Below are 27,975 nucleotides of genomic sequence, written 5' to 3'. Positions count from 1 at the left end.
AAGATGGCCAGATGGACAAACAGATCAAGAAACATTAACAGGCATACTCTACATAGGCACAATACGGCTAGGAAATTTTTATTTGTATGTGTTTTAATGGCAAAGCCACTTGAAAAAGGAAAATGCTGCTGCTATAAAAATATCATTGCAATTATGTATTAATTTTATCAATTCTATGATGTTCACTTGGAATCTATAGTACCCATTACTTAGCACTTGTGTGCTCAGCCCCCATACAGGCACACAACTCAGAATGTTCCCAACTTAAAATTCAAGTACATGCAAATTATTCAAGAGAAATAAATTCTAAGTGACAAGAAGTCTATTTTGGGTTGGGGAGTTAAAAAGCACATGACTCAAGTTATTTATAATATTAGGAAGACTGAACATGTAAAATGAATGAATAAGGAATGTAAGTGTATTTCAATGTATAGCAATTTAAAGTTATATTAAGAGACTGAAGAAATAAACTACAGAGAATTCAGCCAGAGAAAGCTTTTTGATAAATATGAGTGTTAGGCAATAAAGGGGGGGGGGAGGAAATGATAGAGATGGAGTGGCAGAAAGGAAGTAGGAAGACAAGCAAAAGAGTGGACAAAGGTAGAGACAGAGAGGGATATGGGTAAGGTAAGAGGATCAACCAAAGCCGACTTAAAGGAGTTCATACACGTAAAAGCTTTCTAATTAAAGCTATCTGACAACAGAGTGGCTGCTGTGAGCTTCCCATTACTGAAAGTATTTCAGAGTGTGATGTCCCTTTGTGCAAGATATGTTAGAAGGAATCACTATACTGGAAGATACTTGGTGCCCTTTACTACACTGTGAGTTCCCTGTGAATTTCCTGCAAATATGATCCCTGAAGGCAGAGAAAGAGACAGAGGCCCTGGGTTGAGTCCTAGCTCTTCCATTCATTAATTGTGACTTTGGGCAAGTCAACTTCTCAGTTTTTCATCTATAAATGGGGAAGTTGGGAACATTAGAGATGTCTGTACAGTCAGTAACTGTTCCATGTCCCTAAGAGTTTAATTAGTCAAAGATATACATACATGTTCTCCCTTTTCCTTAGTACATGATCAAACTTTGTAAGGAAGAGCTAAATGCTGAGAAAAAGAAACCGTACATTTTTTGCAAAAAATAAACAATCATAATAATCATAGGAATCCCCCCCAAAAAAAATCTGCAACATGCCTAACTAACTCCTATGGTCAAGTACTGCACTGCTTATTGTGAGCTGACACTACATATCCTCACTGGCTATCCTATGTAGTCACAATGCAAAGCATGCTCTTCTGTTTACTGTCCATGCTGATAATTAGCTCAGTGTCAAAGCTTTGTTTATGCTCTGCATCAAATCTCAAACTTTAGATGCCTAAAATCATAAACTGAATACAATTCATAAGCTGTACAACAGGTTGATTCAATTATTAATAAATGGCAGTATGGTGAACAGGGGTTTGGAGCCAGACTGCAATGGGCTTGAATCATAGCCTTAGACTTCACTAGTTTAGGCAAGTTATTTCCTGTATGCCTTAGTTTCCTCATCCGTAAAGCAAAACCACAGTACCTACTATATAGACTTGTTGTGAGGATTAAATGTGTTAATATTTCATACACTGCTTGGAATGATGACGGACACGTAGTGTATGTTACCTATTGTATTTACTAACAAGCTTTACTGAGATATAATTCATGTATCATAAAGTTCACCCTGTTAAAAGCGTATACTCATTGGTTTTTAGTATAGTCACACTGTCTAATTTTAGAACATTCTCATTACCCACCCCCCAAAAAATCCAATACTCATTAGTAGCAACTCCCCATTCCCCTCTCCCACTAGCCCCTAGGTAACAACTAATCTACTCTCTGTTTCTTCGGATCTATTTTAGACATTTCATATAAATGGAATCATATATTATGTGGCCTTTGTGTCTGGCTTCTTTCACTTAGCGTAATGGGTTCAAGGTTTATCCATGTTGTAGCACTTATCAATTTCTTTATTCTTTAATTTTCGGCAGAATAATGTTTCATTGTATAGTTAACACGTTTTGTTTATTCATTCATAAATCGATAGATATTTGAGTTGTTTATACCTTTTGGCTATTATGAATAATGCTACTGTAAACATTCACATATGAGTTTTTGTGTAGACATATATCTTCATTTCTTTAGTGTAGATACCTAGGAGTACAATTGCTGAGTTCAACCTTTTGAGGAACTGCCAGACTGTTTTCCAAAATGGCTGCACAATTTTACATTCCCACCAGTAAGGTATGAGCATTCTGATTTCTCCACATCCTTGCCAATACTTGTTATTATCTGTTTTTTTTATTCTAGCCATACCAGTGAGTGTGAACTTTAATCTCACTGTGGCTTTAATTTGCATTTCCCTAATGATTCATGTGTTTACTGGCAATTGCATATCTTTGGGAAAATGTGTATTTAGATCCTTTGCCCATTATGAATTGGGTTGTCTTTTTATTATTGAGTTCTTTATATAGTCTAGATAGAAGTCTTTTACCGGAAATATGATTTGAAAATATTATCTCCCATCCTGTAGGTTGTCTTTTCACTTTCTTTTTTTTTTCTTTTTTTTAACATTTATGTATTTATTTTGAGAGAGAGAAAAAGGGAGGGACAGAGAGAGGGGAGGAGAGAGAATCCCAAGCAGGCTCTACGCCCAGTGCTGGGACCGACATAGAGCTCAATCTCACAACTATGAGATCATGACCTGAACAGAAATCAAGAGTTGGAGGCTCAAACAATTGAGTCACCCAGGCACCTCTAATGAGTTAACTTTTGTATACAGTGTGAGGCAAAGGTTTAACTACATTCTTTTATATGGGACTAACTAGCTGTCACAGCATCATTTGTTAAATGACTGTTCTTTCCTCACTGAATGGTCTTGGCACCTTTGGCAAAAATTAGACCCTTTTTGACAAGGATCTTGGCACCGTTGTCAAAAATACACCTCTATATACATATATTTATATTTAATCTATCCTCATACCAGTACTACAGTGTCTTGAATACTGTTGCTTGGTAGTATATTTTGAAATCGGGAATTGTAAGCCAAGTTTGTTCCAGATTATTCTGGCTATTCTGAATCCCTTTCAATTCCATATGAATTTTAGAATTGGCTTGTCAATTTCTACAAAGAAGCTACCTGGGATTCTAAAGGTAATGCATTAAATCTGTAGATCAATATGGGAAGTACTGCCATTTTAGCAAAAGTCAGTCTTCCAATCCATGGGCATGAGCTGTCTTCTCATTTATTTAGATTTTATTCAACTTCTTTGAACAATCCTTTGTGGTTTTCCTAAAAACTGAGTTATTTGAGTCAGAATTCCCTTAGTTGTTCTCAAGGGCTTAGTTAGCATACACATCTTATCAGAATCAGCTCCGGATTAACTTAATTCCAATGAGATACAGAAACATTATTTCTATATGATGCTATTCCTTTCCCCTTTTTGTGGCATTATTGTTATATATATGTATGAATGTTGCAAACCCAACAATATGTTAAGATAACTATTACTACTTTATATAATCTTGTCTCTTAAACACTCTGGGGAGAAAGGAAAACGAGCATATACTTATAGCTTTTGTTACATTAGCTTTATTACTTATAATTTCTGCTTCTCTTGATTTGTTCTTAAGGATCTGAATTACTATCTAGAGTCATTTCCTTAGTCTAATACAGCTTTGTTCTCATCCACCTTTGTGCTTTTTTGGCAAATGTGTTACATTTCTGTATGTTATTGGCTCAACAATACATCATATGTGTATATATACACATATATACATACACACACATATTTTTTATATAAATGCTTTTAAAATCAGTTAAGAAAGGAGAATTATATGCACTTATATTGTCTTTTACAATTACATAATTACCTTCACCAGTGCTTTTTGTAAATTCAAATTGCAGTTTGGGATCACCTGTTTTCAATCTAAAGCACTTTTGGTATTCTTGTAAGGTAGGTCTGGAACAAATTCTTTCAGTTTTTCATTTACCTGGAAATGTCTTTATCTCCCTTGCATTATTAAAAGAAAGCTCTGTTGGTAATAGAATTCTTGGTTGAGTTTCTAATTTGAGCTATTTGAATAAGTTATCCCACTGCCTCTGGCCTACAGGTTTTTGAGAAGTCAGCTGTATGTTTTGTAGAGGTTCCCTTGTAAATGAGGAGTCCTTTTTCTCTTGTTGCTTGCAAGATTTTCTCCTTGTCTTTGGCTTTTAGCATTTTTAGTATGATGTACCTGTTTGTGGATCTCTTTAACTTTATCCTGCTCAGAATTATTAAGCTTCCTGGGTGTGTAGGTTGTTTTCCAATAAATTTTCAAAGTTTTCAGCCATCATTTCTTTTAACATTTTTTCTTCATTCTCTTCTCTCCTCTCCTCTCCTCTCCTGGTACTTCCATCATATATCTGTTGGTACATTCATGGTGTCCCATATTTCCCTGAATCTTGCTTTACTTTTCCTTACTATTTTTTTCTCTGTTCTTTACCTTGTGTACTCTCTATTGATATAATCACCAAATTATTCTTTCTTCTGACAGTCTCACTCAAATGTTGAGCCCCATTAGTGAATTTTTATTGCAGTTATTGTATTTTATTGTACCTTTCAACTCCAAAATTTCCATTTGGTTCTTCTTTTTCCTTTTAACAATTTCTATCTTTCTACTCATATTCTTCATTTGATGGGACATTGTTATCAACCCTTGCATTATTTTTAAATCATGGCTTCCTTTAGTTCTCTGAATATAATGGCTACTTTTAAGTCTTTGTCTATTAAACTCAACAACTGGTCATTCTCACAGTTTCTGTCACCTGCTTTTTCCCCAGTGTGTAGGTCATTCTTTCCTGTTTCTTCACGTCTCATATTTTTCTTGGAAATGACATTTTATATAATATATAGTAGCAACCCTGGATACTGCCCATACCCTCCAAAACTTGCTATTGCTATTTGCTTATTTACTCCATGATTGGGTGAATTACTTTAGTTCAGTATATTCTTCCCCTCCTTCTCTACAGATGTTCCTCTTCAGGGGGCTCACCCTTGGTTATGCCACAGTCATCCTAAAATGACAGTGGCTTTGGCTGGCCTCTCTTTGACCTTCTTTTTCCTGATCACACCCAGCTGGCTAAGTTCCACTAACTACCAGCTGATTGATATACTGTCTTCAACAATGTCCTGGGCATAAATTGTTCCACAAACTGAACCAATCTATTAGGGCTCCTTTGAAGGGATAGTCTCTGAGGTCAGTATTTAAGGTTTGTTCTAACCACAGGAGGGTTCCTCCCAGCTGTTTCTTTCTCCTTTTCTCTGTAGAAAACTAGCTCATCTTCTGGCTAGCCTATATGTCCAATGAATCTATCAATCTCCCTCCAATTCCTCCTTTCTCCACAACCCGCACCCTTAGGCATGAACTTCACACTCTGTTGCAAATGATGTTGGTTCCTTTGGGGAGAGATTCAGAGATCTCTGTTATAAGATCTGCTTGTTCCTCTGGGTAAAATTTTGGAGTCCTGGTTCTGATGCCGGGACAAAGACAATGTCATGCTTTTCCCTGGGTGACACCTCCTTGGGAGCTGATTTGAGGGGATAGGGGAGCAGCAACCCCAGATATCCTCAGCTTGCCTCTCCCAGAGTAGAATCTACATCCCACAAGCCAAGGCCAAGGGCAAATGGGGCTCCTCTATTTTCAGTGGTGCCATATCCATTGTATAGACTCTGTCCCGTGAGTGTGGGCCGGGTTAAAGGAGGGGGGACCCTACCTCTCAGCTGCCCTCACCTAGAATTTAGTCTCAGCAACAGGTAGCAGGGGCAGGATGAGAAATGTTAATCGTACATCTCTACTGGGAAAACAGCCTTCTACCTGAAAAAAGAGGAAAGAGGGAGCTCTATATTCTTGAATGCATCAGTTTAGAGGACAGTTTCCATCTTGCTCAGCTAATAGGAGGAAGGGAGGGAGCAGGTCTCAGTTTAAATACCACAGACTTTCACTTTTCTTACTAAGTTTTAGTAAATTTTCTTGAATATTTCTTCAATGACTATGCTCTGTGGACTATTTCCAGGGACTTTAAATGGTTGTTTTTTAAAAATAATAGTCACCCATTTTAGTGGGAAACAGGTCTGTAGAACTCCTCACACTGTCATCACTGGAAGTGGAACTTCTGGATGAGTTTTTCTGGTAAGAGAAAATGAATCTGAAACTCTTAAGTACAAATTGGAGATATTATTATTATTCTGAGAAATAAATCTCAAAAAATGATCCAAAGATCATGTATGGGCTGCCACATCTATGGCTTGCTAAGTCAGAAGAGCTGTTTTGTTCTTTCTCCCTACATTTAGTCTTTCAATGCCTCGGCAAACATCTAAAATAAATAAAGGAGTCTGAAAAGAAGTTTAAATTATTTTGAACTACTATGAGGCATTCACCCTGGTCTATGATACAATTCAGCCCTTCTAGTAAAGTTTTATGCCAGATTCCAGCTGGACAGGAACTTTGAAAAGTAAAAGGTTTAGGATGCTTTTGGTTGTGTGTGTGAGAGAGTTTTAAAGAAATCAAGATGTTGAAAATCATTATCTTTAAAGTTACTGTCTTCTAAATAAGAACTGTGCTTGCATCATGTATCAAAGTATTCCCTAAGGTGAGACATCAAAATTTGAGTCAAATTTACAGGGCATACAAAGCTCATTCTGCTTTAGTGAAAACTGGGGAGTCTAACAATTTCAAGTAACTAAAATAAGTGTAAGGGCTTTCAGAACAAGCATCCATGTCTTGAGCTATTCCTAAGCAGGGATTCACAGTATAGAACTGCTGGTTCTATCTTGGTACATTTTCCTTAGGGGACTCTAGTATGGAAATTTACCTGCTCATTTTCTAGAGTCTACAATGGCAATCTTCAGTATGCATCTGTAGCTGAGAAAGTGCCAAACCACACACCATAGGCAAATAGCCAATTTAGCAACCAAAGTCTAACACAGGACTTGGCACACAGGAATTACTGAAAAATTATTTGTAGACTACAGAGATCTCTACTAATATGCCAAGTACATCCAAGTCTGGGGTGGGTGAAGTAAAAAGAAGAAAATCTCAAATGATGGAATGAACTTTCATGTTCATATAAATTTATTTCATACCATAAACTGGCTCCACAAGCAATATTATTTCCAAACCAGTAACATTTTTTTTATGTTCCCCTCCAAAGGAATATATAAGATAATCAAGAATGCTCAATTTTATAGAAAATAAATGATTTCGAAAAAAGTATCTATTGGTCTTTGCTTTTGCCACTAATCACATTACTATAGAAAGATATATAACATATGTTATATAATTATAACATATTTTATATTTTATTTATATTTAATAACATCTATTTTTTTTTAATGTTTGTTTATTTTTGAAAGAGAGACAGAGTGTGAGCAGGTGAGGGGCAGAGAGAGAGGGAGACACAGAATCTGAAGCAGGCTCCAGGCTCTGAGCTGTCAGCAAAGAGTCTGACCCGGGGCTTGAACCCACAGACTGCAAGATCATGACAAGAAACGAAGTCAGATACTTAACTTAACCAACTGAGCCACTCAGGTGCTCCTATAATTATCATGTTATTAAATCATTATAATCTATAATAGAAAAGTTTAAAATACAGAATAGGGAAAGAAAAATGTCATCTACAATAAACAAGAAAAAAGTTTAAAATACAGAATAGGGAAAGAAAAATCAGATAGCCACCATTTAGCAAATTTCTTTATAGTCATTTTTCTTTGAACAGTTTTTATTACTTTTGCATGACTGTGATCATCCTGTATAAATACTTTTATATCCATTTTTTTTCACGTTAAACATTACATTGAGATTCTGCTGTATAATTAGGAGAATATCAAATTCAAAGTCAAACAATATTGTACAAGTAACGGGAATTCTGGCCTCCACTCAATCTCCAAGTTCCCTCCATTTATTTAACAGGTGTTTACTATAGGTGCCTATTTTATGCCACATGCAGTGTTGGGGGCTGAAAATATAAACTAAGCCAGAGTTCTTGTTCTCAAAGAGTTCTCAACTCAGCAATTATCCTCTGCCATTATAGAAAATGGGCTTATCTGTGTGAATTTAAAGCTAATGACATAAATGCTTGAAATTTGGCTATTTTCAACTTCACTCTTTTAAGGAAAATCACTATATACACAAAGATTTATCTCAAACAACAACTGAGGTTTTCCATATTTGATATAGCTGTATTCTTATCTTTTAGGTAAAAGAGCTGCAATTCTTTTACTCATTTTATGACATGTATTTTTCAACATTTAGTGCAATTAGCACTCTATTGGACTTGAGATCAGTTGTGTTTTAGAAGCCAGTATAAGAGCTTTCATTTCCTCTGATGTAAATTTCAGATTATTCATCATACTTCCCCCCATCCTACCTATTTGCATGATTGATATATTTGTTTATGTGCAAATAAACAACCACAGCCTAGAGGTAGAGGAAGGAATGCAAATACTTCAATAAGTACAGATGCTTATAACCAAACATACAATGATCCACATGCACCTGGAACTATTTACATTATATGTAAAATATAACAGTTGTATCTGACTTTACTTCTCTGGAAAATCTTAAGCACTCCTTTTTGCTAATTTTCTTTGCTACTTTCCAATTTAAGTCTAGTTGCCTAAATGGTGTCTCAAAGAATTAAATAAGAGATAAAACACTCAAGGTGTTGAGTAAAGGTATTGAGTCATAATTTCAAACCTTCTGAAATATACAGTCAGAAAATCTATTCTCTATTTGAGGATCCACTACTTACTAGTCACGGGAGTGTTAGCAAGGTGTCATTAATGTAAGCCCCAGTTTTCTTATCCATAAAATAGGGATGGTGATATCCACACCATACTTACAGCATTAGTGCATTACTGTTGCAAAGCAAATCTTTGTAAAAATGCAAACACTACATAAGTGTTAGCAATTAGGTCTAAGGATCATTAATATATAACCATTTCTTAAAAAGCTCATTATAACCAAGTTTTATTTTTTGAGAGGCTCTGTCTGTTCCCTTACATTTACTTCTAAGTTGTCATAAAAGTTTTCAGACGAAAGGTATTGCGTTTTTCAGGAAGACAGCACCTGTAGTTTATCGAAAGGCATGCTGCTATTACCAAAAAGCTGTTGGCAGAAGGCTCCAGAGACATGCTTAGGAAAGAGGAAAAGAGAACTAGGGCAGCAAAACAAACTGGACAGTAACTTGAGTTCCTCCAGGGTTAATGTGGAGGCATGCCTACTAGTCAATGTCTCTCTACACTAAGAACCTAAAAAGCTGTTAGGATGTGGATCCTTTAGAGCATTTCAAGTTTTTAGGGCCTTAGACATGAAAAAGTCACTAATGATTTTAACGCTTGGAGACTAAAATGATTTTCTGTACCTACGCTCTGCCATAGCTAGCTAGGTCCCTAATTTGATTTAAAAAAAATTTTTTTTAATGCTTATTTATTTTTGAGAGAGAGAGAGAAAGAGAGAGCGAGCACATGTGTGGGGGAGGGGCAGAGAGAGAGAGGGAGACACAGAATCTGAAGCAGGCTCCAGGCTCTGAGCTGTCAGCACAGAGCCCTAAACGGGGACCCACCTCGCCACTGCAAAATCATGACCCGAACTGAAGGTGGACGCCCAACCGACTGAGCCACCCGAGGGGCCCCCTAGACTTGTTTATTATCAGACCTCCCAGGAAGCAGAAATCTACACACTATCACTGCAAATAACAGGAGTATAGGAGTTACTGTCTCCAAAGACCTAGCAGGCAGTAAAAGACAATACTTTGAAATGTTAGGTTTTGCTACTATCTTACAGAAAATACACATGCTTTATTAACAACTGAGTGGGAAATTATTCTCCCTCAACTGAAACTTATATGAAATGGGGGGAATCCCTGTCTTAATGTACTTACTTACTTATTTATTTTTAAAGTTTATTTATTTTGAGAGAGTTCCCCACACCCCTCCCCTTGATGTGCACAGGAAGGGGAGGGGCTGAGAGACAGGGAGAGAGAGAATCCCAAGCAGGCTCCACACTGTCAGCACAGAGCCTGACTAGGGGCTCAATCTCACAGACCCTGAGATCATAACCTGAGCTGAAATCAAGAGTTGGATGCTTAATGACTGAGCCACCCAAGCACCACCTAATGTACTTATTTAAACCAGTAAAAGTACTATCAAAGATTCTAGTGTCAGAGCCCCAAGACACAATGAATCAACAGATATAGTATGGATTCTCTCAAATAAAATCAAAATAGTAGCTGCCTCCCTCACCTGAATACCTATCATGAGTGTGTAAAAAAAATAGGTTAACACCTTGCTTTTTTCCCCCACTTAACTCTCTGTCCCATTAACACATACCTGTCTCTCTCCTTCTTCCCCTCCTCTTCTTCCTCTCTTTCCTACATCATAATATTCCATTATGCAGATGCACCCTAGTTCTTCAAATACTCCCTGATTTCTGAAGACTTGTTTGCTTCTAATCATTTGCTATTATGTATAGTGCTTCAATGAAGCTTTGCTTACCTGGTTCTACCTATCCACAAAATAGATTTCTAAAAGTGACATTGCTTGGTCAAAGGGCAAAATGCATCTATAATTTTGGTAGATAGTGCCATTTCTGTTCCATACGGATTGTGGCCATTTTGCACTGCCACCAAATGTGAGTACTTATTTCCTGAAGATCATTTATAAAAATATACATGCCTGGATTCCACCTCCCAAATTCTGACTTAGGAGATAAGGAGTCAGGCCTGAGTAGGCTTATCTTGAAAACGCTCTCCAAACAGCGTATCTCTAGTTGAGAATCCATTCTACAATGTACTCTAGTCTTGTTTACATTGTTCAAATCCAAAAGAAAATGTTTAACCTCCAAAGTTTATACCCCGTGTCACTCATTCAATAAATACTTTTTGAGTACCTATTATGTGCTGGGCACTCTAGATGTCAAGGATATAAAGATATATAACAGTATCTATCATTAGAGTTTGCAGGGTGTAACAATGAGAAATGTCAATACATAATTAAGAGACAATATATAAGTATAGTGTTAGAGATATACATAGAATTTTATGGGAACACTGGAGAGGTACTTCGCCCTGACAGAATGCTAGAGGAGGCTTCCTGAAGGAGGTGCTCCTAGAGCTGAGTAAGAATTAACCAGGTAAAAAGAGGAAGAGGTATACAAGAAGGAGAGGGCATTCTAGGTAGAAAACAACATATACAAAGTTAGGAAGTAAGAAACAGAAGGGATGTGTATGTATATACAGCTGAAGCATATTGCTAAAGCACAAAATACAACAGAGAATAGTAAGCAATAGGCTGCAAAAGTGGGCAGAGATCAGATCACTGCACATGTAGTATACCATGTTAAGATACTTGACCTTATTCTCTAGGCAAAGGAAGTCACTCAAGAGTTTTAAGGATGGGAATGACAAGATCATGTTGTTTTAGAATTATAGACAATGGACTGAAAGGGCATGTAACTGGAAAAAGAACGATTAGGAAACTGGTACAGAACTCAGATGAAGGCTTGCATTAGGGCGGGGATGAAGGAGAGAGTGTACTAAAGGAATCTCAAGAGGTAAAATGAGCAAAATGCAGACATTAGGTAGGGGTGGAGGTAAATAAAGGGATGATTTCAAGGTATTATCAAACCACTTCCAACAAAGTACTGGATTTAAGCTATTTTTTCAGCAGCAGTGATAGGTTTACACTCAATCATGCCCTCTCACTTGGGTCTTGACATTTGTAAGGTCAGGGATAGATGTATGGGGCTGAGCAAAATGCTCATGGGGAATTGGTAGCCTTCTCCTTTAGCATCATGCTCTAATCAGCTAAGTAAAGCAACCACAGGCAACCCCAACTGGCAAACATAACATTATATGACCATATCTCAGATGCACCCTTTCTTATAATAACTCATCTACTGGTAAGTCTCTTGACTCCCATTTTTCTCTATGCCTGTTAAGTCAGTGACCGAGACAATTGCTGACAACACAAATAACTGCCAGTACAGGGAACAACGTGTAGTTGAGGGGCAGCAGCATCAACAGCTGCTTTCCCAAAACTTAAGCCAAAGCCAAGTTTCACAACATCAACAACACGTTTTGGGCAATCTATAGGTCTATTACCAAATAAAGTCAAGCTCTGGAGGTGAGAAGATATGGAGAGAGTCCCCTTTGAACTGTTCCCATTCCCCTGATTTACGAAAGCATAATGGTCCTGTGGAGATGGAACAGGAGAAAAGTTGTGTGTAATCCATACTAACCTTGGTACCTGTCTTTTTCTCAGTTCCTAAAAACAAACTGAAAGGAACCCAAAAACTAAACAATCATCAGATAAAAACAAGTTCACTGGTTAGAAAGTCCATGAATGAAACACACACATACCACCCCCCCCCCCCACACACACACACGGTAACACCAAGGCTTACCTTTCTTTTATCTTCATCTGTTGATTCAAATTTGAAAGTAGCCCTATGCTGAGGGGGGGGAAAAAGGGAAACAATGTCATTTTAAATACACAGAGTTTTAATTGCAGCTATATTTAAAAGGTATCTTTGTAAAAATCTTGCCTTTCCATATCGTATTTCAACACTCGTACTGAAGCAAGAGAGATAGGCATGTAAGCAAATAATTATAAAGCAGTGTGAAAGACTACAGCAGAAAATCAGACAAAAGAACATAGAGTACCAAGCCACTAACTCTACCCAGGAAAATCTGGAATGCTTTGCATAGAGTACAGAGCATCTGAACTGGACCTTGGGGGATGAATAGGAGTTTTCCAGGAGGCAAATGGAAAGCACTCTAGAGACAGAAACAAAGACTCAGATATGGTGAAATGGTATGATATATTTGTGAAATAAAAAGCTCTGCCAGAGTGAAATATAGGACATGTGAGGGGATGGGAGAGTAGAGAAAGAAGAGAATGGAAAAGTAAACTGGACAGAAATTTGGAAGGGTCTTCCAATGTTGCTGAGTTTGTACTTTCTTTTTCATATGCACTAAGAAATGATCAGGGAATTGTAGACAGGGAAGAGATTTGATAGACTGGTATTTCAGAAAAGTAATTCTGTAAGAATTAAGGTTTAAATTATGGCTCTACCACTAACTAGCAGAGCAAGTAACAAAATCTCTATCAATGGATTTCTCATGTGAATAGAGGGGATACCTAGTTCTCTGAGCTGCTGTTAGGGTTAAAACAGCAAAGGCATATATATATACCATCTCAGTGCCTGGCACATAGTAAACACTCAGTAAATATTAGGATTATAATGATTATGACGCCAATGATATTGAGGAAAAAAATAACCAGAAGCGAACAAAGTGTCATGACTCTCCTGAGATGATTGGCAACACTATATTTTCCACTCTGTAGCTTAAACAGAGGATGGAGTAAGTTGACTTGCCCACAGCCACAGAAACAGTGATAGGACCCAAAAATTGAGCACAAAATTTCTCATTCTTTTCTCAAGTTTTATTCAGGGAACCTAGTGCTCTTATGAATCTTGAGTTTTCCTTTAAAAGCAATCTCCACTGAACATCTTTGTTTTGTCTGTTTGTTTGTTTTTGTATTTTTCTCATTGGTCACACTGACATTTATTAGCAACTCATCAGGAGTTAAGTACACAAAGTACTAAAGATATCATCATTACAGGTGGTTCTGTGTCGTCAGCTTTGCAGAAGAAGCAATTTTTGAAATTAAGTGAGATGGAGAAATACTGACAGAGAAGTGGTTCTGAATGTAAGAAATGGTCAGAGGGAAGACTGAGGTAAGAAAGAAGGGTTGTTTGAAGAAACTGAAGAGAGGCTGCTTCACATATGGTTTGCAAAACAATTAAAATAGATGATGTTAGGTGGTTAGATGGCTTGGATTTAAAAATTTATACCTAAACTGGCAGACAGGTGATAGGCAACCAAGGAAGACAGAGGTAGGTGTGAACAGTACAGCATTCTGGGAGAATATTTTGGGCTGTTGCTTTCAGGCCAGATCAAAGGAGAGAGCAAGACTGAGGACATAAAGCCTTCTAAGAAATGGGCATCAATAATCCAGGTGCAAAATTGCTGGCAGCAGTATAAACTGACATAAACTTTAAAAGGGAAAGTAATTTGGCAACACATACAAGAAAACATGAAGATATTCACATCCTTTCACTCAGAACTTCTACTTGTAGGAATTTATCTTAATGAAATCATCCAGAAGGAGAGTAAAGTCATATATGTAAGCATATTCACTGCAGTGTTATCTAATATTATGGAAGAAAGAGACAACTGAATATCTAACAACAGGAGACTGATGAAATAAACTGCTGTGCACCCACCTGATAAAATATTATATTGCAATAAAAAAAAAGATGGCTAAAAATCTCTGTTAACAACATGGAAAATTACTTATAATGGCATCAGTGGAAAAATAGTAAAACACCAAGCTAGATGTCTACAATGACAGTAGCTACATATGTATACGGATGCATTAAAGGCTTGAGTGTTGAAATGCAAAAATAAAAGCAACTGGGGGCACTTGAGTGGCTCAGTCAGTGAAGCGTCTGACTCTGGATTTCAGCTCAGGTCATGATCTCACAGTGAGATCAAGTCCTACATTGGGCTCCTCGCTGACAGCACGCAGCCTGCTTCAGATTCCCTCTCTCCTTCTCTCTCTGTCTCTCCCCTGCTCATGTACACTCATGCGTGCTCTCTCTCTCAAAATAAATAAACCTTAAAAAAATAATAAAAGCAACTGTACAGTGAAATATCTGGTGTTTTTTTTTTTGACAAAATCGTTGGTGCAGTATTTTTATAATTAAAAGGGAAATATTAAAAATAAAAGATAAACCAATGAATGAACAAGGAAAGAAAGAAAGAAAAAAGGAAGAACAAGCTGTAAATCTGAAGGTTATAACTGGGGAATTTATAGACATGAGGTTTAGTAAAAACTAACTCTAGATAAAAGATAAAGAAACAACAGACATCAGGCTAAGGTTGTAAACTGAAGCTTAGTAAAAGTCCAATACAAATGAAAATAAATTGCACTTAGAAACCAAAAAAGCTATGGCTTTTTTGCCATTATATGTGAAATATTAATTCCATAAATTATCTGCAATAAATGAACCTAGTCGCCAATACTGTGGTTCTCCTCAACTTTTTCTGGCATCTATGATAAAGGCATAGAGAAATAAATCATCTTTTGGAAAGATCTTCATTAAGTTATAAAAATATCTTTTAAACAGTTTCCACGTAGAATTAATCTTTCATGGTGAAAAAAAAATTTTTTTAAAGATTTAAATGTTTATTTATTTTTGAGACAGAGAGAGACAGAGCATGAACAGGGGAGGGTCAGAGAGAGAGGGAGACACAGAATCAGAAACAGGCTCCAGGGTCTGAGCTGTCAGCAGAGAGCCCGACGCGGGGCTCGAACTCACGGACCGTGAGATCATGACCTGAGCCGAAGTCAGACGCTTAACCGACTGAGCCACCCAGGCGCCCCTCATGGTGAAAATTTTGAATAGTACCAAGGACTAAATTTTCTGTTGCTTTTAAATGCAAGGCTGATCCTCTCATAAAACCACAACGTTACAAAAAAAAAAAAAAAAGAAAGAAAGCAAAAAAGGAAGGAAGGAAGGAAGGAAGGAAGGAAGGAAGGAAGGAAGGAAGGAAGGAAGGAAGAAAGAAAGAAAGAAAGAAAGAAAGAAAGAAAGAAAGAGCTTTCAAAAGCCCTAACTAGCATGAGGGCTTAATTTAATTAGAAAATACACTGGCATGTGAGGCAATACAAATTGAATTTTGAATGTGCCAATCTATTCAGAAGCTCAACCCCCCAAGATTGTTTGGATCCAAAGATGTTGGCTTCTCTAAGGCTGGTTTCTTTTATACAACTTAGATCATACCTAACCTATTCAGTACTTCTAACCCTTACTCTCTCCTTTCTAAGGCTGAAAGAGAAGGGAAGGGGAACTAGCATTTCTGGCTATAAATACCTTTATAGAACTGCTAGCCAACAGTCAACCACCTCACCTTCTTTATGTGCTTAATTTCCAGATGAACAGGAGCAACAAGTCAAATATAAACTAAAGAGTAAAACCATTGTTCAATTTAGAGACCAAGTAAACTAGGAACAGCTCTGTGACACACCAGACTCACAAGGACTCCTCCCCATAGGTTTTTATATCCTATGAGTAGGCTCTAAAAAGCTCAGGCTCAGGAGGCAGACAGCAATGGGTTTGAGTCCAGTCCAGCTGCTTACTAAAAGTGTGACCTTGGTCAAGTTATTCAACTTTACTACCTGTCAGAGTTTCCTTATCTTTTATGTATGGCACCTTGCACATAGCAGGTGTTCAGTAAGCGGCCACTATTGTTATTATAGCATGGCCTATGATGTGGCATCTGGCCAAATACATATTAGAGAACTAGGAGTTATTTCATATTTCAGAAGATACACTCAAAAGTACTGATACAAGGGAATTAGCCTAACCGGGGTGGTGTGTGTGTACATGTTGTGCTGTATTTCACAAATAGAGGTTACTTCTAGAACTAAACACCAGTAACTGAGGTTATAGAATTTCAATCTGGAAACAAGAACAAGGTATAACAAAGGAACAGCTCACTAAGCATGCTCCTCTGCAAAAATGTGTGGAATGAGCTCAGAGTCGGAACTCAACCCCAAAGTGGAAAGCAAAAGTCTTCTTACGTGGTCCAGTATATTTACATACCCTATTCAAATGTGTAGACTGTATTTCTAGAACTGTCTCAATATTAGGTCCCGATCAATCAGGTTCTTCTAGCACATAAATGAAGACCTCACTGCTATCAGTGTTATCTTCCTCTCTTATGAGGACTACTCTTGGAGACCTACCTGATTGTATCTGAAATAACTTTTCCCTTTAATTTGGCCATAAATTTGCCACATTTCCAAAATGAAATCCTGTTGGAGCTTGTTATAAGGTAATTATATGCCCAGGTGGCTTTTATGGCTATCAAGCCATCTCTCTGGCTATCATTATAGTTGATGACCCTAGGCCTCAGTTTCTTCACCTATTAACTGAAGGGGATAGATCCAATTACCTTTGAGACTCCTACTAGTCTAAATAACTTGTGATTCAAGGAACTAAGATATTGTACACCTCAGAGCCCTTGATCACTGTTTGTTGTGATAATCATAATGATGGTAACCAATCTCTCTATTAAATCTGTATCAGAGCAGGCCCTGAAGGAGGAGGAGGAGCTTGGACAGCCTAGACTAGAACAATACATACCTCCCATAATTAACAGCTCATTCTATAACTAGAATGGAGGTGATTAGGACCCAACAGTAACCAAAGAAAGTAACGTACTGGTCCTGAACACCTTTTGCTCTTCTGTGCTCAAAAACACAGAATAGACAGGGTAAAGGCAACATGAACCCACTTCTAGCTATGTGCCCTTGAGCTCATAGTCACCTTGTCTTTATGAACCTCAATTTCCTATTCCCCTTGCAAAAGAGAATACTTCTATCTCCCTCGTAAGTTTTGATATAAGAGGATTAGATGTGATGATATGTGAAAGTGCTTAGGACAGATAATACATAGTACATAGCAAGCACTCAATAAAGGTTAACAGGTGAATTGAGACAAATGGAAAAGATCAACCACTCTTCCTATTTGTTTTTTAATACTTTCCTATGTTGGGTCAACTTGTATTATGCCCTCGAGAAACAGACAAGTTTAATTTTTCCTGGGATAGTAGATCTTCCCTCTCCCCAGGATAACAAGAGTCAGTGAATGAAGCAAGAAGGCTCAAAAATTACAGTCTCTTTAACACAGAAATTAGATGTTGTTACCTGGAGCCAGATAGGTAACTGTGGCTCTAAACATGGTACAAGGTATTTTGCTGCCCGTTAGAAAATGTAAGGGTCAAGGAAAATGAGAAGTTATGGAGTATACTCCCCAATTATTTTTATCAGGCTAAATCAACTCAGTGCTACATGTTTAATTCGGCCTTCGTTGTTCTAAAGTTAGGGGTTCTTCTTCGGTGCCAGGCACTGTTTCAAGGGCTTTAGACATATAACTCATTTAATCCTGACAACAAATCTATGATGTAGGTACTATTATTGTCCCTGTTTGACAGGTAAGGAAATTGAGGCACAGCAAAGTTAAGTTAACTTGTCTGAGGCTACATGGATGGTTAAGTTGAAGATCAGAGTCAGGCAGTCTGGCTCCAGAGCCTGTGCTATGGCCACAAGACGTCTTGAGTACCTTGATCTATTAGAACTATAACTCACTGAGTAAACGCCTCCTAGGTGCCCTGTGCTCAGTGTGCAGCATTAAACTTCAGTTAATTAAAGGTGCATAATAAGTTAGGTAATATTATCCCTATTTTACAGATAAGAAAGCCATGACCCAGGCTTAAAATAACAAATCCATAGTGATAAAGCCAATAAAAGGCAGATTTGAACCAAGATTTATCTGACTCTAAATTCTACCTTCTTTCCACTATCTCGAGCCATTACACATGCTCCTCTGCAAAAATCTGTGGAACGAACTCAAAGAGTCAGAACTCAACCTCCAAGTGGAAAGCAAAAAGTCCTCTTACATGGTCCAAGATATTGACATATCTTATTCAAATGTGTATACCATATTTCCAGAACTGTCTCAAATTCTGGCTTTATTAGAGAAATAAAGTAGCATAAAGAACCTCCTCCCCTAAACAATGACCCAATCACTTTCTGTGTACATGACTCATTTCTGTTCTTGGTTGGACTCCTCAATGCCCCACAATCACCTCTCATTCTAAACATTTCTCAAATCCATTTTTTCCAGGTAAGAAAAACGAAGCGCACAGTGTTCAGCTACTTTTTCAGGATCTCAGACTCCATATCCCATAGAGCTGGGCAATTTAATTCCACCTCCCCATTCTTACTGCCAGACCACCGCAATCATACTTTCCCTTCCTATTCATCTGCCTCCAAGGTCTCTCTCGCCTTGAGGAGCAAAGCCCCACCAACAACATGAACCTCAGCTATTTTCTTGGTATGCTAGCCCTACCATAATCAGCATTAAACAGGAGCGCTCTTTTCTGAAGGAGCTGACTGACCCGGTTCGCATCAAGTCAGAGCATTCTGAGGCTTGGCCCAAAAACTACTTCAGGAACAGCATCTTAAATAATATACACTGGGCATTACAACTCTAAAAACATTCCCAGTGTGAAAGGGGAGCTGGAGATGTCCAGAACTTAAGCTCTGATAGCAGTTGGCCAGGAGTGGTGTGCGGCAAGCAACCTGGAGGGAGATCAAGGAGGGGGAGAGGTAGACTCAAGGAAGCAAATCTGGAGTTCTAATCAGTTTAGTCTTGGAGGGAAGGAGAAATATTGAAGAAGGTGGTAAGATCCAGTTAGAGGTTTTTCCTCCTCCTGTCCTTAAAGAAGAAAGTTCCTACTGATTGCTAGATATCTGGCATATAGTAACTGCAAAATAAATACTAGTTGATTCAACACTATTTCTTTCTTTTGAGCATTAGTTTGTAGCTGCCTCTGATCTTTTTTTAAATCAAGTTAAATGAATATCATCTCCGTAATATGAACACCCATGTATCAAGTGAATTTCTCCCAAATTAGGCAGATATGCAACAACAAAGCATATTAGAAAGTGAAGGAGATGGGGCGCCTGGGTGGCTCAGTCGGTTAAGCGTCCGACTTCGGCCAGGTCACGATCTCACGGTCTGTGAGTTCGAGCCCCGAGGTGGGCTCTGGGCTGATGGCTCAGAACCTGGAGCCTGCTTCTGATTCTGTGTCTCCCTCTCTCTCTGCCCCTCCCCTGTTCATGCTCTGTCTCTCTCTGTCTCAAAAATAAATAAACATTAAAAAAATTTTTTTTAATAAAAAAAAAAAGAAAGTGAAGGAGCTAAGATACGAACAGAACTGAATCCATCCATCCATACTCCCAAAGAAAGTAGCATAGTACTGTAGAAGGAGCAATTAGAAAACCGAGATTCGAATCTTAGCCCCATCTCTCAACGGCAACATTATCCTAAATGTCATTTGTGAAATGGGGAATACCACCACGTCCTCACAGGGTCGTTGGGGAAGGTTCAATGGGAATGAGGTATCTTATTTTGGGATCTTCTCCACCCAGAGCAGAACTGGCACCCTGGCAGGTCAATCGTACAAAGTGTAATAAAGCGCAGTGGTGGGCACAGAGCAAACACAGAAGCGGAAATTAGGAGTACAAGTCAGTCAAAGGAAGAAAGGTGCTGTCTCTAGGGTACGACTTGGTGTTGAGTGCGTTTTCACAGAAGTGAGTGGTCAGTCATCCCTATAAAGTAGTCTTCTAAATGGAAGAATAAAGGTGTGGTGTGCTACCTTTTGAAGTGACCACGTAAAATTCCTGCAAGAAAAAGTAATGGAGAGCTAACGGTTCCTGGAGGAACATTCAGAGAAGTGGCTGGGATTTACAACAAGATACCTTTTTACTGCAGAGCTGTAAAGTGGAAAGAACAATGAATGGTTTGAAGACCTAGGCTGGAGTCCCAGCTCCCAAGTATGACCTTGGGCAAGTTACTTAACTGATACAGAATCTCAATTGCAAAAGGAGATAAAACCTCACAGGACTGCTGTCAAGATTAAATGAGATACTGGATGGGAAAGCTGTTAACCCGATACAAAGAATAGCTATTGCTAGGAGTCTGAATCTCCCCCCACTTACAACATAGTATGCCCATGACCTTGGCGTGATTTCAGTTCTTAGCACCTCGGTTTTCTCATCTATAAAATGGGGAGGATGACACCCTCTACCCCATAAACACTCTGAGAATCAAGTTAGACCATATATGAGACCTCAAGCTTTGAAAACTATATAGTGCTATAGGTATAGAACGAACTGCCACCGTGGCTGATGCGTTTTATGCTTAATCAAGAGCCGTGTTTAAGCACGGAAACACAGATTTTCATGCCATACAGGTGAGGAAGCCTCGCGTGCATTCATGCATTCAAGAGTGGGACACAGGGCACAGACACACATCTACGGATTCTGGGGGTGTGACTTGCATGCTTGGGGGGGGAGAACCGTGGGACAGTCGGCTGGGCCGGAATCAGAGGAGTGGGCGCCAGAGTGGGGGCAGGGGGATGCAGGATGCACGCACGGGAAAGGCTGGGGGCACAAACACGCATGCCCAAGCCGGAAACGTTTTCTGGGGGGAGCAGCGCGCATCCCCGGAATGAGGGGGGTTGGGAGGGATGCGATGTGCAAGCCCCGAGGGCGGCCCGGGGGTGCTCTACCGCACGCCCGGGGCCAGGGCGCTTTACCTTATCGCTGTAATCCCTCAGGACCCGCTCGATAGCCCCCGCCTCGCCGGCCCGGACGATGTAGAGGGCGCGCTCCTCATCCATGGCCGCAGGTGCGGGGGAGCCGCGGCCGCTCAGCGCGCCCAAGCCGCTGCCTCCAGGTAAACGCCTCGCGCCCCCGCTCGCTCGCTCGTTCCCAGCTTCCTTCCTTCCCTCCTTCCCTCCCTCCCTCCTGCCTCCAACCCGCCAGCCTCCGCCCGGGCAGGGCCGACGTCACCGCCCCTCAACTTTCACCCCGCGACGTCACCGGTCCCCCAGCAACCGGCGCCTCGCGGCCGCCCCCGACAAGGCCCAGGACTCGATGGAGGCCTGACGAGCGGCCTGTGGCGAGGTCAGGCCCGAGGCCTCGCTTACTCTCCTGCCTCTCCCTCCCTCGCGTTAGAGTCCAGCCTTTTAAGTGGGCTTTCGCAGCCAGAACTGTTCTCTCCTGACCCTCCTCTATGAATCATTCTCCTCAGCTGACGAGAGCGACCCGGCTCTTCCCCGCCCCTCTAAAAGCCAGCAGCTAAACGGACTACAATTCCCTGCGCTCATTGGGGTCATTCCACTCTTCCATCTAATTTACTGGAGTACCGAATGGCATGCCGGGATTAGTAGTCATCCAGCGGGAAAAGACTTCCCGCCAAAGGCATGCTGGGAGCTGTGGTCCGGTCAGGGCCGGAAACGGGAGTCCCGCGGCAGCCAGAGGCCAGCGGCTAGCGACCGAGAGACCGTTAGGGGGAGGGTGTAAGCGTCTGCTCTGCCTCCTTTTTGTTCCTATCAGAGCTGGTTGTCCTGCTCGAGCCTTGGCCGGTCGGACAGGTTGACAGTCGGGGAAACTAGCACCCCTTGGTGGGAACTGTCAAACACCGGTTTAATTCCCTCTTTTTCTTGATTAGCGGTTTCGGTCTCTTTGAAATTCTTTCCTTCCTCCCCTTGTTTGCGGTCATGTTACGTATTCAGCTACAGTAATGTGGGAAATTGCAGGCAGTTATCTGGAGAAAAGGGGATTTTTTTTTTTTTTTTTCCTTAGTAATAGTTGCTGCCACGTATCGCGTGCCGCGAGGGCTCCAGATTCAGCGTTAGGTCGTTGCCATATAGCTTTCTGATTCTCACGACGTGGAGATTTTTCTGGAACCAAAAGGAACCAGCATAGGTTAAGTGATATGTCCTGTGTCACAAAACTGGTAAATGGGGAATTAGATTAGATTTGAATCCGGGTCTTTCTCCAAAGGTGACTGCTCTCCATCTGCCAGTCAGTCACATAATACCGATGTGCTAGTAATGGTAGTGATGGGGATGGTGACGATGGAAGAGGTTCACGTTTGCTGAGTGTTTACTACGTGCAAACATTTTGTTACATACTGTGCCTGTGTCCTCTCCGTCAGTTTCTCACAACGTCAGGCAACAAGTATTTGAGAACCTCTGCTGTGTCTGGCACTGTTCGATATAGTTCAGTACTGTCCAGTGTAGATGCGGTGGGCCTCAAAGTCCTTGCCCTTTTGGAGCTCCCATTCTAGTGCTTAACTCTATGAGGTGGGTACTATTCTCAGTTTAAGAGGAGCAAACCGTCTCGGTGGGGTTAATAGATTAATTTACCAAGATTGCACAATTTGGAAACTGAACTTGACGGAACTCGAGAGTCTGTGCTTCTTTTTTGCTTTCCCAAGCTATTAGAGAGAGGGTGAATTTTCCAAATAACTTCCAGGTCCACTCCAAATCATCTTTGGTGCCTCTTCTGCCCATGTCTACCTCTTGAGCTGTGTTGAAGAGGAACTAGAGGGGTAACAGGTTTTCATCTGATAATTATTGTCTTCTTCTATCTGTCAGATGCTCTGTTAGCTCTGGGAATTTGCAGAGAAAAAGAACTATGGAATCTAAGCTCATGGAGCTTTTGATTTTTCTGCGGATTATACTCTTCACGCAGCAGACACTCATTGAGCATATCTGTTGAGCCAGGCACTGGAGTAGGTGCTGTGTCCATGATAAACTAACGCAGAAAGATTTTAATCTGTCTCTTAAAAAAAATACCCTTAGAGCGGTCTGCATTCCTTAGGTAATAGTAATACCTTGCAATTGTTTTTAACAGTTTATAAAACATTTTTTTTTTATTTTTTAGAGAGAGCATGAGTGGAGGAGAGGGGCAGAAGGAAAGAGGGAGAGAGAGAATCCCAAACAGGCTCCACGCTCAGTGCAGAGCCCAACACGGGGCTCAATCCCATGACCCTGGGATCATGGCCTGAGCCAAAATCAAGAGCGGGATGCTGAATCAACTGAGCCACTTAGGCACCCCGCTTTTTTCTGCATTTTAATATACACTATCTCAGTGGATCATGGACGAAGGTACTATTTTCCCATTTATAAATACAAAAACAGGCTCAGACAAGCTAAGTAATAAGAGCTAGGACTCCTACGGCAAGCTGTAAAGTAACAGTATTTGGGTACCTACTCCGTGTCCAGTAGTGTATTACATGCCCTTTGGGTAACCATATATTTATTTGTGGAGCAAGGGCATCAGGACAGGACACTAACAAGCATAAAGTATCTGAGTAGAGATGTTGCTTTTAACAAGGGTCTTACACATGTGTTCAAAATGTCTATTTACCAGAAATAGGCTTATGTTTTTAGGCTCCAACCCTGAACTTCTAAAAAGAGATTTAAAAAATGGGAAACCACATCAATTAACGGCTTGGGAAATTGCACTTTAGTAATTTTAATTAAGCACTAATATTCTGATTTTATAAATCAAAAGGATCTTTGACTCTAATTCAAGTCATCTTTTGACCACTGACGAGACTCTGGTCCCAGAAAAATTAAGTGATTTGTCCAAAGTCAATAGTTAAAAGCAGACTGGGACTAGAGCCTAGACTAGCTAAATCCTGGGTCACTACATCACTTTACCTCCCTGAATATTTAGTTACAGGGTACTTTCAGTGACTAGAGTCTCTAGTCCAGCACTAACTCCAGTTCCTGTTGATTCTTGGGTGGCATGGTACCAAGGAATTAGGGTTTAGAGCCTGGGTAATCAAAGTAACACGTTTATTCACAAGTCATTGCTCTGAAAGATAGCAACATACTAATTCTATACAGATATATACACAGTGCCTTACTATTCTCAAGACATCCATGTAGATCATCTGATTTAATCCTTATAATAGCTGAAAAATGCAAGGTCAATAGGACAGGCACTGTCTTCCTTTTTATAGAGAAAAGGGAAGTTCAGGGTGTTGATTAGCTTGCTCATAAGCAGTAAATCTGCTAATAAGTGGTATAGTTAAGGGCTAGAAGTGCTCTGGGCTCTGATAGCATAAAATGTTATGGATTGGGGCCAATGAAAAAGCCTGCAAATATATACTAGTCATTTATTTTGGACTTTGATATATCCCACTGTGACATTTCCTCTGCCATGACAACGGGCTAGATGGAATGTGCCAAATTGGTCTTTAAGTAGTACCTGGTGCTGACAGCTTTTAAAATCCAAATCTTACACGCACGCACATACACACAATGTTTTTTGTGTGGAGTTCAGAGAATTCCACTAATTCAGGATATGACCGGTCACTCAGCAATCATCTCACCACTGTATCAGGCTACTCAAACTCTCTTAAGCCACAGAGTCTTCAGCTGTAAAATAAAGGGGTTGGTCCAGATATTATCTTAGTTCTTTCTCAGTTTTAAAATTTTGTGATTCTAAGAACAACAAAACCATATTTGATCATGCTCATTCTTTAGAAAAATCTATTCATAAGAGTGAGGTTGTATAAATCAATATGTGCAAATCAAATACCAATATGGCATATGCAAATCATTGCTTGGGCATACCTGCAAAGATTCTGATTCAGTTGATCTGTGGTGAGGCCTGGGTAGTGGTAGTTTTAAAAGCTTCCAAGTTGATTTGAATGAGCAGCCAGGGTTCAGAACCACTGGACTAATATTTTGATACACTATCAACCACCAAACTAGTTGTTTTTTTTTTTGTTTTTTGTTTTTTTTTTTAGTTTATTTATTTTGAGAGAGAGAGAGAATGCTAGCAGGGGAGGGGCAGAGAGAGAGAGAGAGAGGGAGAGAGAATCCCAAGCAGGCTCTGTGCCCTCAGGGCTCGATCCCACAAACTACAAGATCATGACCAGAGCTGAAATCAGGAGTCAGACGCTTAACCTACTGAGCCACCCAGGCGCCCCTGACCTAGTTTTTTGATAGACTATCAAATTCATGTGCATGTGACTCGTTAGTCTTTGAGAACTCAGAATAACCTAGCAGAAGAAAGTGATTTTAATTTCATTTTCTACCAATAACGAGGTCTCCCTTTTGTAGCGAAGCCAATCAACATGATTTGTTCCTTAAACAACTATTTGGTGGTTTTTTGGAGCACAGCATTGTCTTAGGCACCATAAAAAAAAAAAAAGTAGAAACAATTGATCCTGTCCTTTGGGGATATAGGAAACACCCAGGCAATAAGTGAATGTTTTTTAATAGGAAGAAAGGAATTGAACATAAGTACTGTGGAAACTGCAAGATGAACATTGATGGGAAGACAAGGAAGCAGAGAAGCCTTCTCGGGGAAGGCAAATTATAAAGAGAGAATGGTGGAGGGAGTTTGGAGGGCCAGCAGGTAGGGGGGAATGCCATGAAAGAAGTTCAGGAGAACAAAATTAATGAGACACTTATTGAGAAATATTGACTTGGTTGAACTTGAAAGCCAGCAATGGGGATTTCTTAGAGGTCAATTGGTCAGTGGGATAAGTAAAAGTTAAATATGAAGGACATTTCATAATCAATGATGACTCCATAGGCAGCCAATCCAACTTCAGTTTATGGCATGTTACATTCCTGAAAACATTCTCTTACTATGCCATATGCCAAAAAGTTAAATAGCACTGGGAGACAGGAGAGGGTCAGTTGCCAGCCAGTGTCAGATCCTTGTGCACATTATTTTAATTTCTCAGGGTCTCATTTATAAAATTAGAGTTGGACTGGATGACTTCAAAGTTGTTGTTTTTTTTTTAACTCCTATAAATCTATGATTACTCGATCCAGCTTTCCAGCACCTTTATTAGGATCCTCAGTCATATTCCCAGTATTTTAATTGCTAAAATTGAACCCATGCTGTTAGTCCTTGGCAAATGTACCTATTCTTGTTTAATATTGACTGTCCACAGTGGGACTCTCAAATTAAGCACACAAAATGGGCTCTGCCCTTTAGGAGTTTTTATTTATCCGAGAGCTGGAATGTAGGTCAGACCTATTTGCATCTTGCTGGCTTGGAATCCCATCCAAACACCTCTTGGGAAAACCCAGCGCTTTGGGTGGCAATGCTGTAATGTGGCAAAAGACCCAGGGCTGGTGATTGGAAAACCTGGGTTTGAGTCCCGACTCTCTGTGTGCCTCTCCGAAGCCTATCATTTGTCAAATTCCTTAAAATCCTCTGGAAACCAGGTTTTTGTATCCAACAGGAAAACTTGAAGGCCAAAAGACTAGTGTGAATTTTACCTCTGTCCCTGGGTGTTCAGGGATAAGTCACTCTTCCTCTTTGAACATTGATTTTTCTCAACTGTAATAAGCATTATACCACTTACTTTGGAGGAGGCTGTAAGGGTTAAAAGAGATGGCCGTCAAAGTGGCCAGCACAGCACACCTGGTGTGGAGTAGCCACTCCATTGTTAGCTGAACCGGAATGAGAAATGCAGCCTCCTGCACAATGATGTGAAGATTTGGGGATAAAGGTCATGTTATTCCTATTGATGCACAAACACATGAGTTTTGTTGTCACTGATGTTTAACAACAGAAAAGCATTTCCAGCACACTGCTATGGTTTTTAAACCTTGAAGTCTTAATGTCTTTAAACCTTAATGTCTTTACACTGATACCCTTTAATATAAGACAGTTTGTGAATACTGTCTTATGTGTGCATGTGTAAATAAGGGGACTAAAACACCCAAAACACACACACACACACACACACACACACACACACACACACACGCCCCATATCAGTGCCTTTGCAATTAAGTATTTGAGATTCACATGTCAGAAAAAATATATTCTCACAGCCCTTCTTCCCACCACTTCCTTTTTAACTCTATGCAGTAAAGCATTAATTTACTTACCAACATTTGATTAAACTCTTAAGGTTCAACCCTAGGAGGAGGCAGAAGTGGACAAAGGATTATTGTCATTCATCATCAACACATTTTAGTCTTCCCCTCCAGTTGCCTATGAAGGATTAGCATTTCCCTGAAAGGAGGAGGACAGAATAAATTGCATCTACCGCCAAAGAACTGCCAGCTCCTTTCAGCTGGGGGCACATACCGGGAGCTTTTCCCATATTAGTCAGCTTTATCTCAACTTTTGGGCAGTGCCTACATCTGAATTTCATGGGTTTCAGGGTCAGTCAAAACAGAATTGTAGGGTTGTTGAGGTCAGAGGCCACCGCTGTCAAAGGGTAGTGACCTGAACAGCAAGAGGTAGCCAGTCCCCCCTCACCTCGCCTCCCCCCTTCAAATGACTTCATTCTGGTGAATACTTGGCTCATTGCGCCTCCCCTGCAGAGCCTTTTTTCAACCTGGTAATAAAAATCCTCCCGTGACCTGGTATTTTTTTTTGTTTTACATTATTACTGATTTTCTTTTGTTCCTGTTTCTGTATAGAATGA

At 39.8% G+C, this 27,975-nt stretch overlaps 1 protein-coding gene across 12 annotated transcripts in view; it reads right to left on the bottom strand.

The window, feature by feature from the left end:
- RIC8B (RIC8 guanine nucleotide exchange factor B) overlaps positions 1-21,898 on the bottom strand; it is a 102,932-nt gene extending 81,034 nt beyond the window's left edge. For 5 of the 12 annotated variants that reach the window (XM_045062269.1, XR_006601066.1, XR_006601067.1 and 2 more), the window contains exons 1-2: positions 21,305-21,898; positions 12,469-12,516 (exon numbers count right to left, since the gene is read on the bottom strand). In XM_045062269.1, the coding sequence (XP_044918204.1) occupies positions 12,469-12,516; positions 21,305-21,388 (132 nt within the window). In that variant the 5' untranslated portion in view covers positions 21,389-21,898. The remainder of the gene's footprint in view (positions 1-12,468; positions 12,517-21,304) is intronic. The other 7 variants (XM_045062267.1, XM_023257402.2, XM_045062268.1 and 4 more) reach the window with 3 other exon arrangements.
- Positions 21,899-27,975: the final 6,077 nt, after the last annotated feature.

This window comes from Felis catus, chromosome B4 (assembly GCF_018350175.1).
Source record: "Felis catus isolate Fca126 chromosome B4, F.catus_Fca126_mat1.0, whole genome shotgun sequence".
Taxonomy (NCBI): domain Eukaryota; kingdom Metazoa; phylum Chordata; class Mammalia; order Carnivora; family Felidae; genus Felis; species Felis catus.
This window is presented reverse-complemented; position numbering and strand designations above follow the sequence as displayed.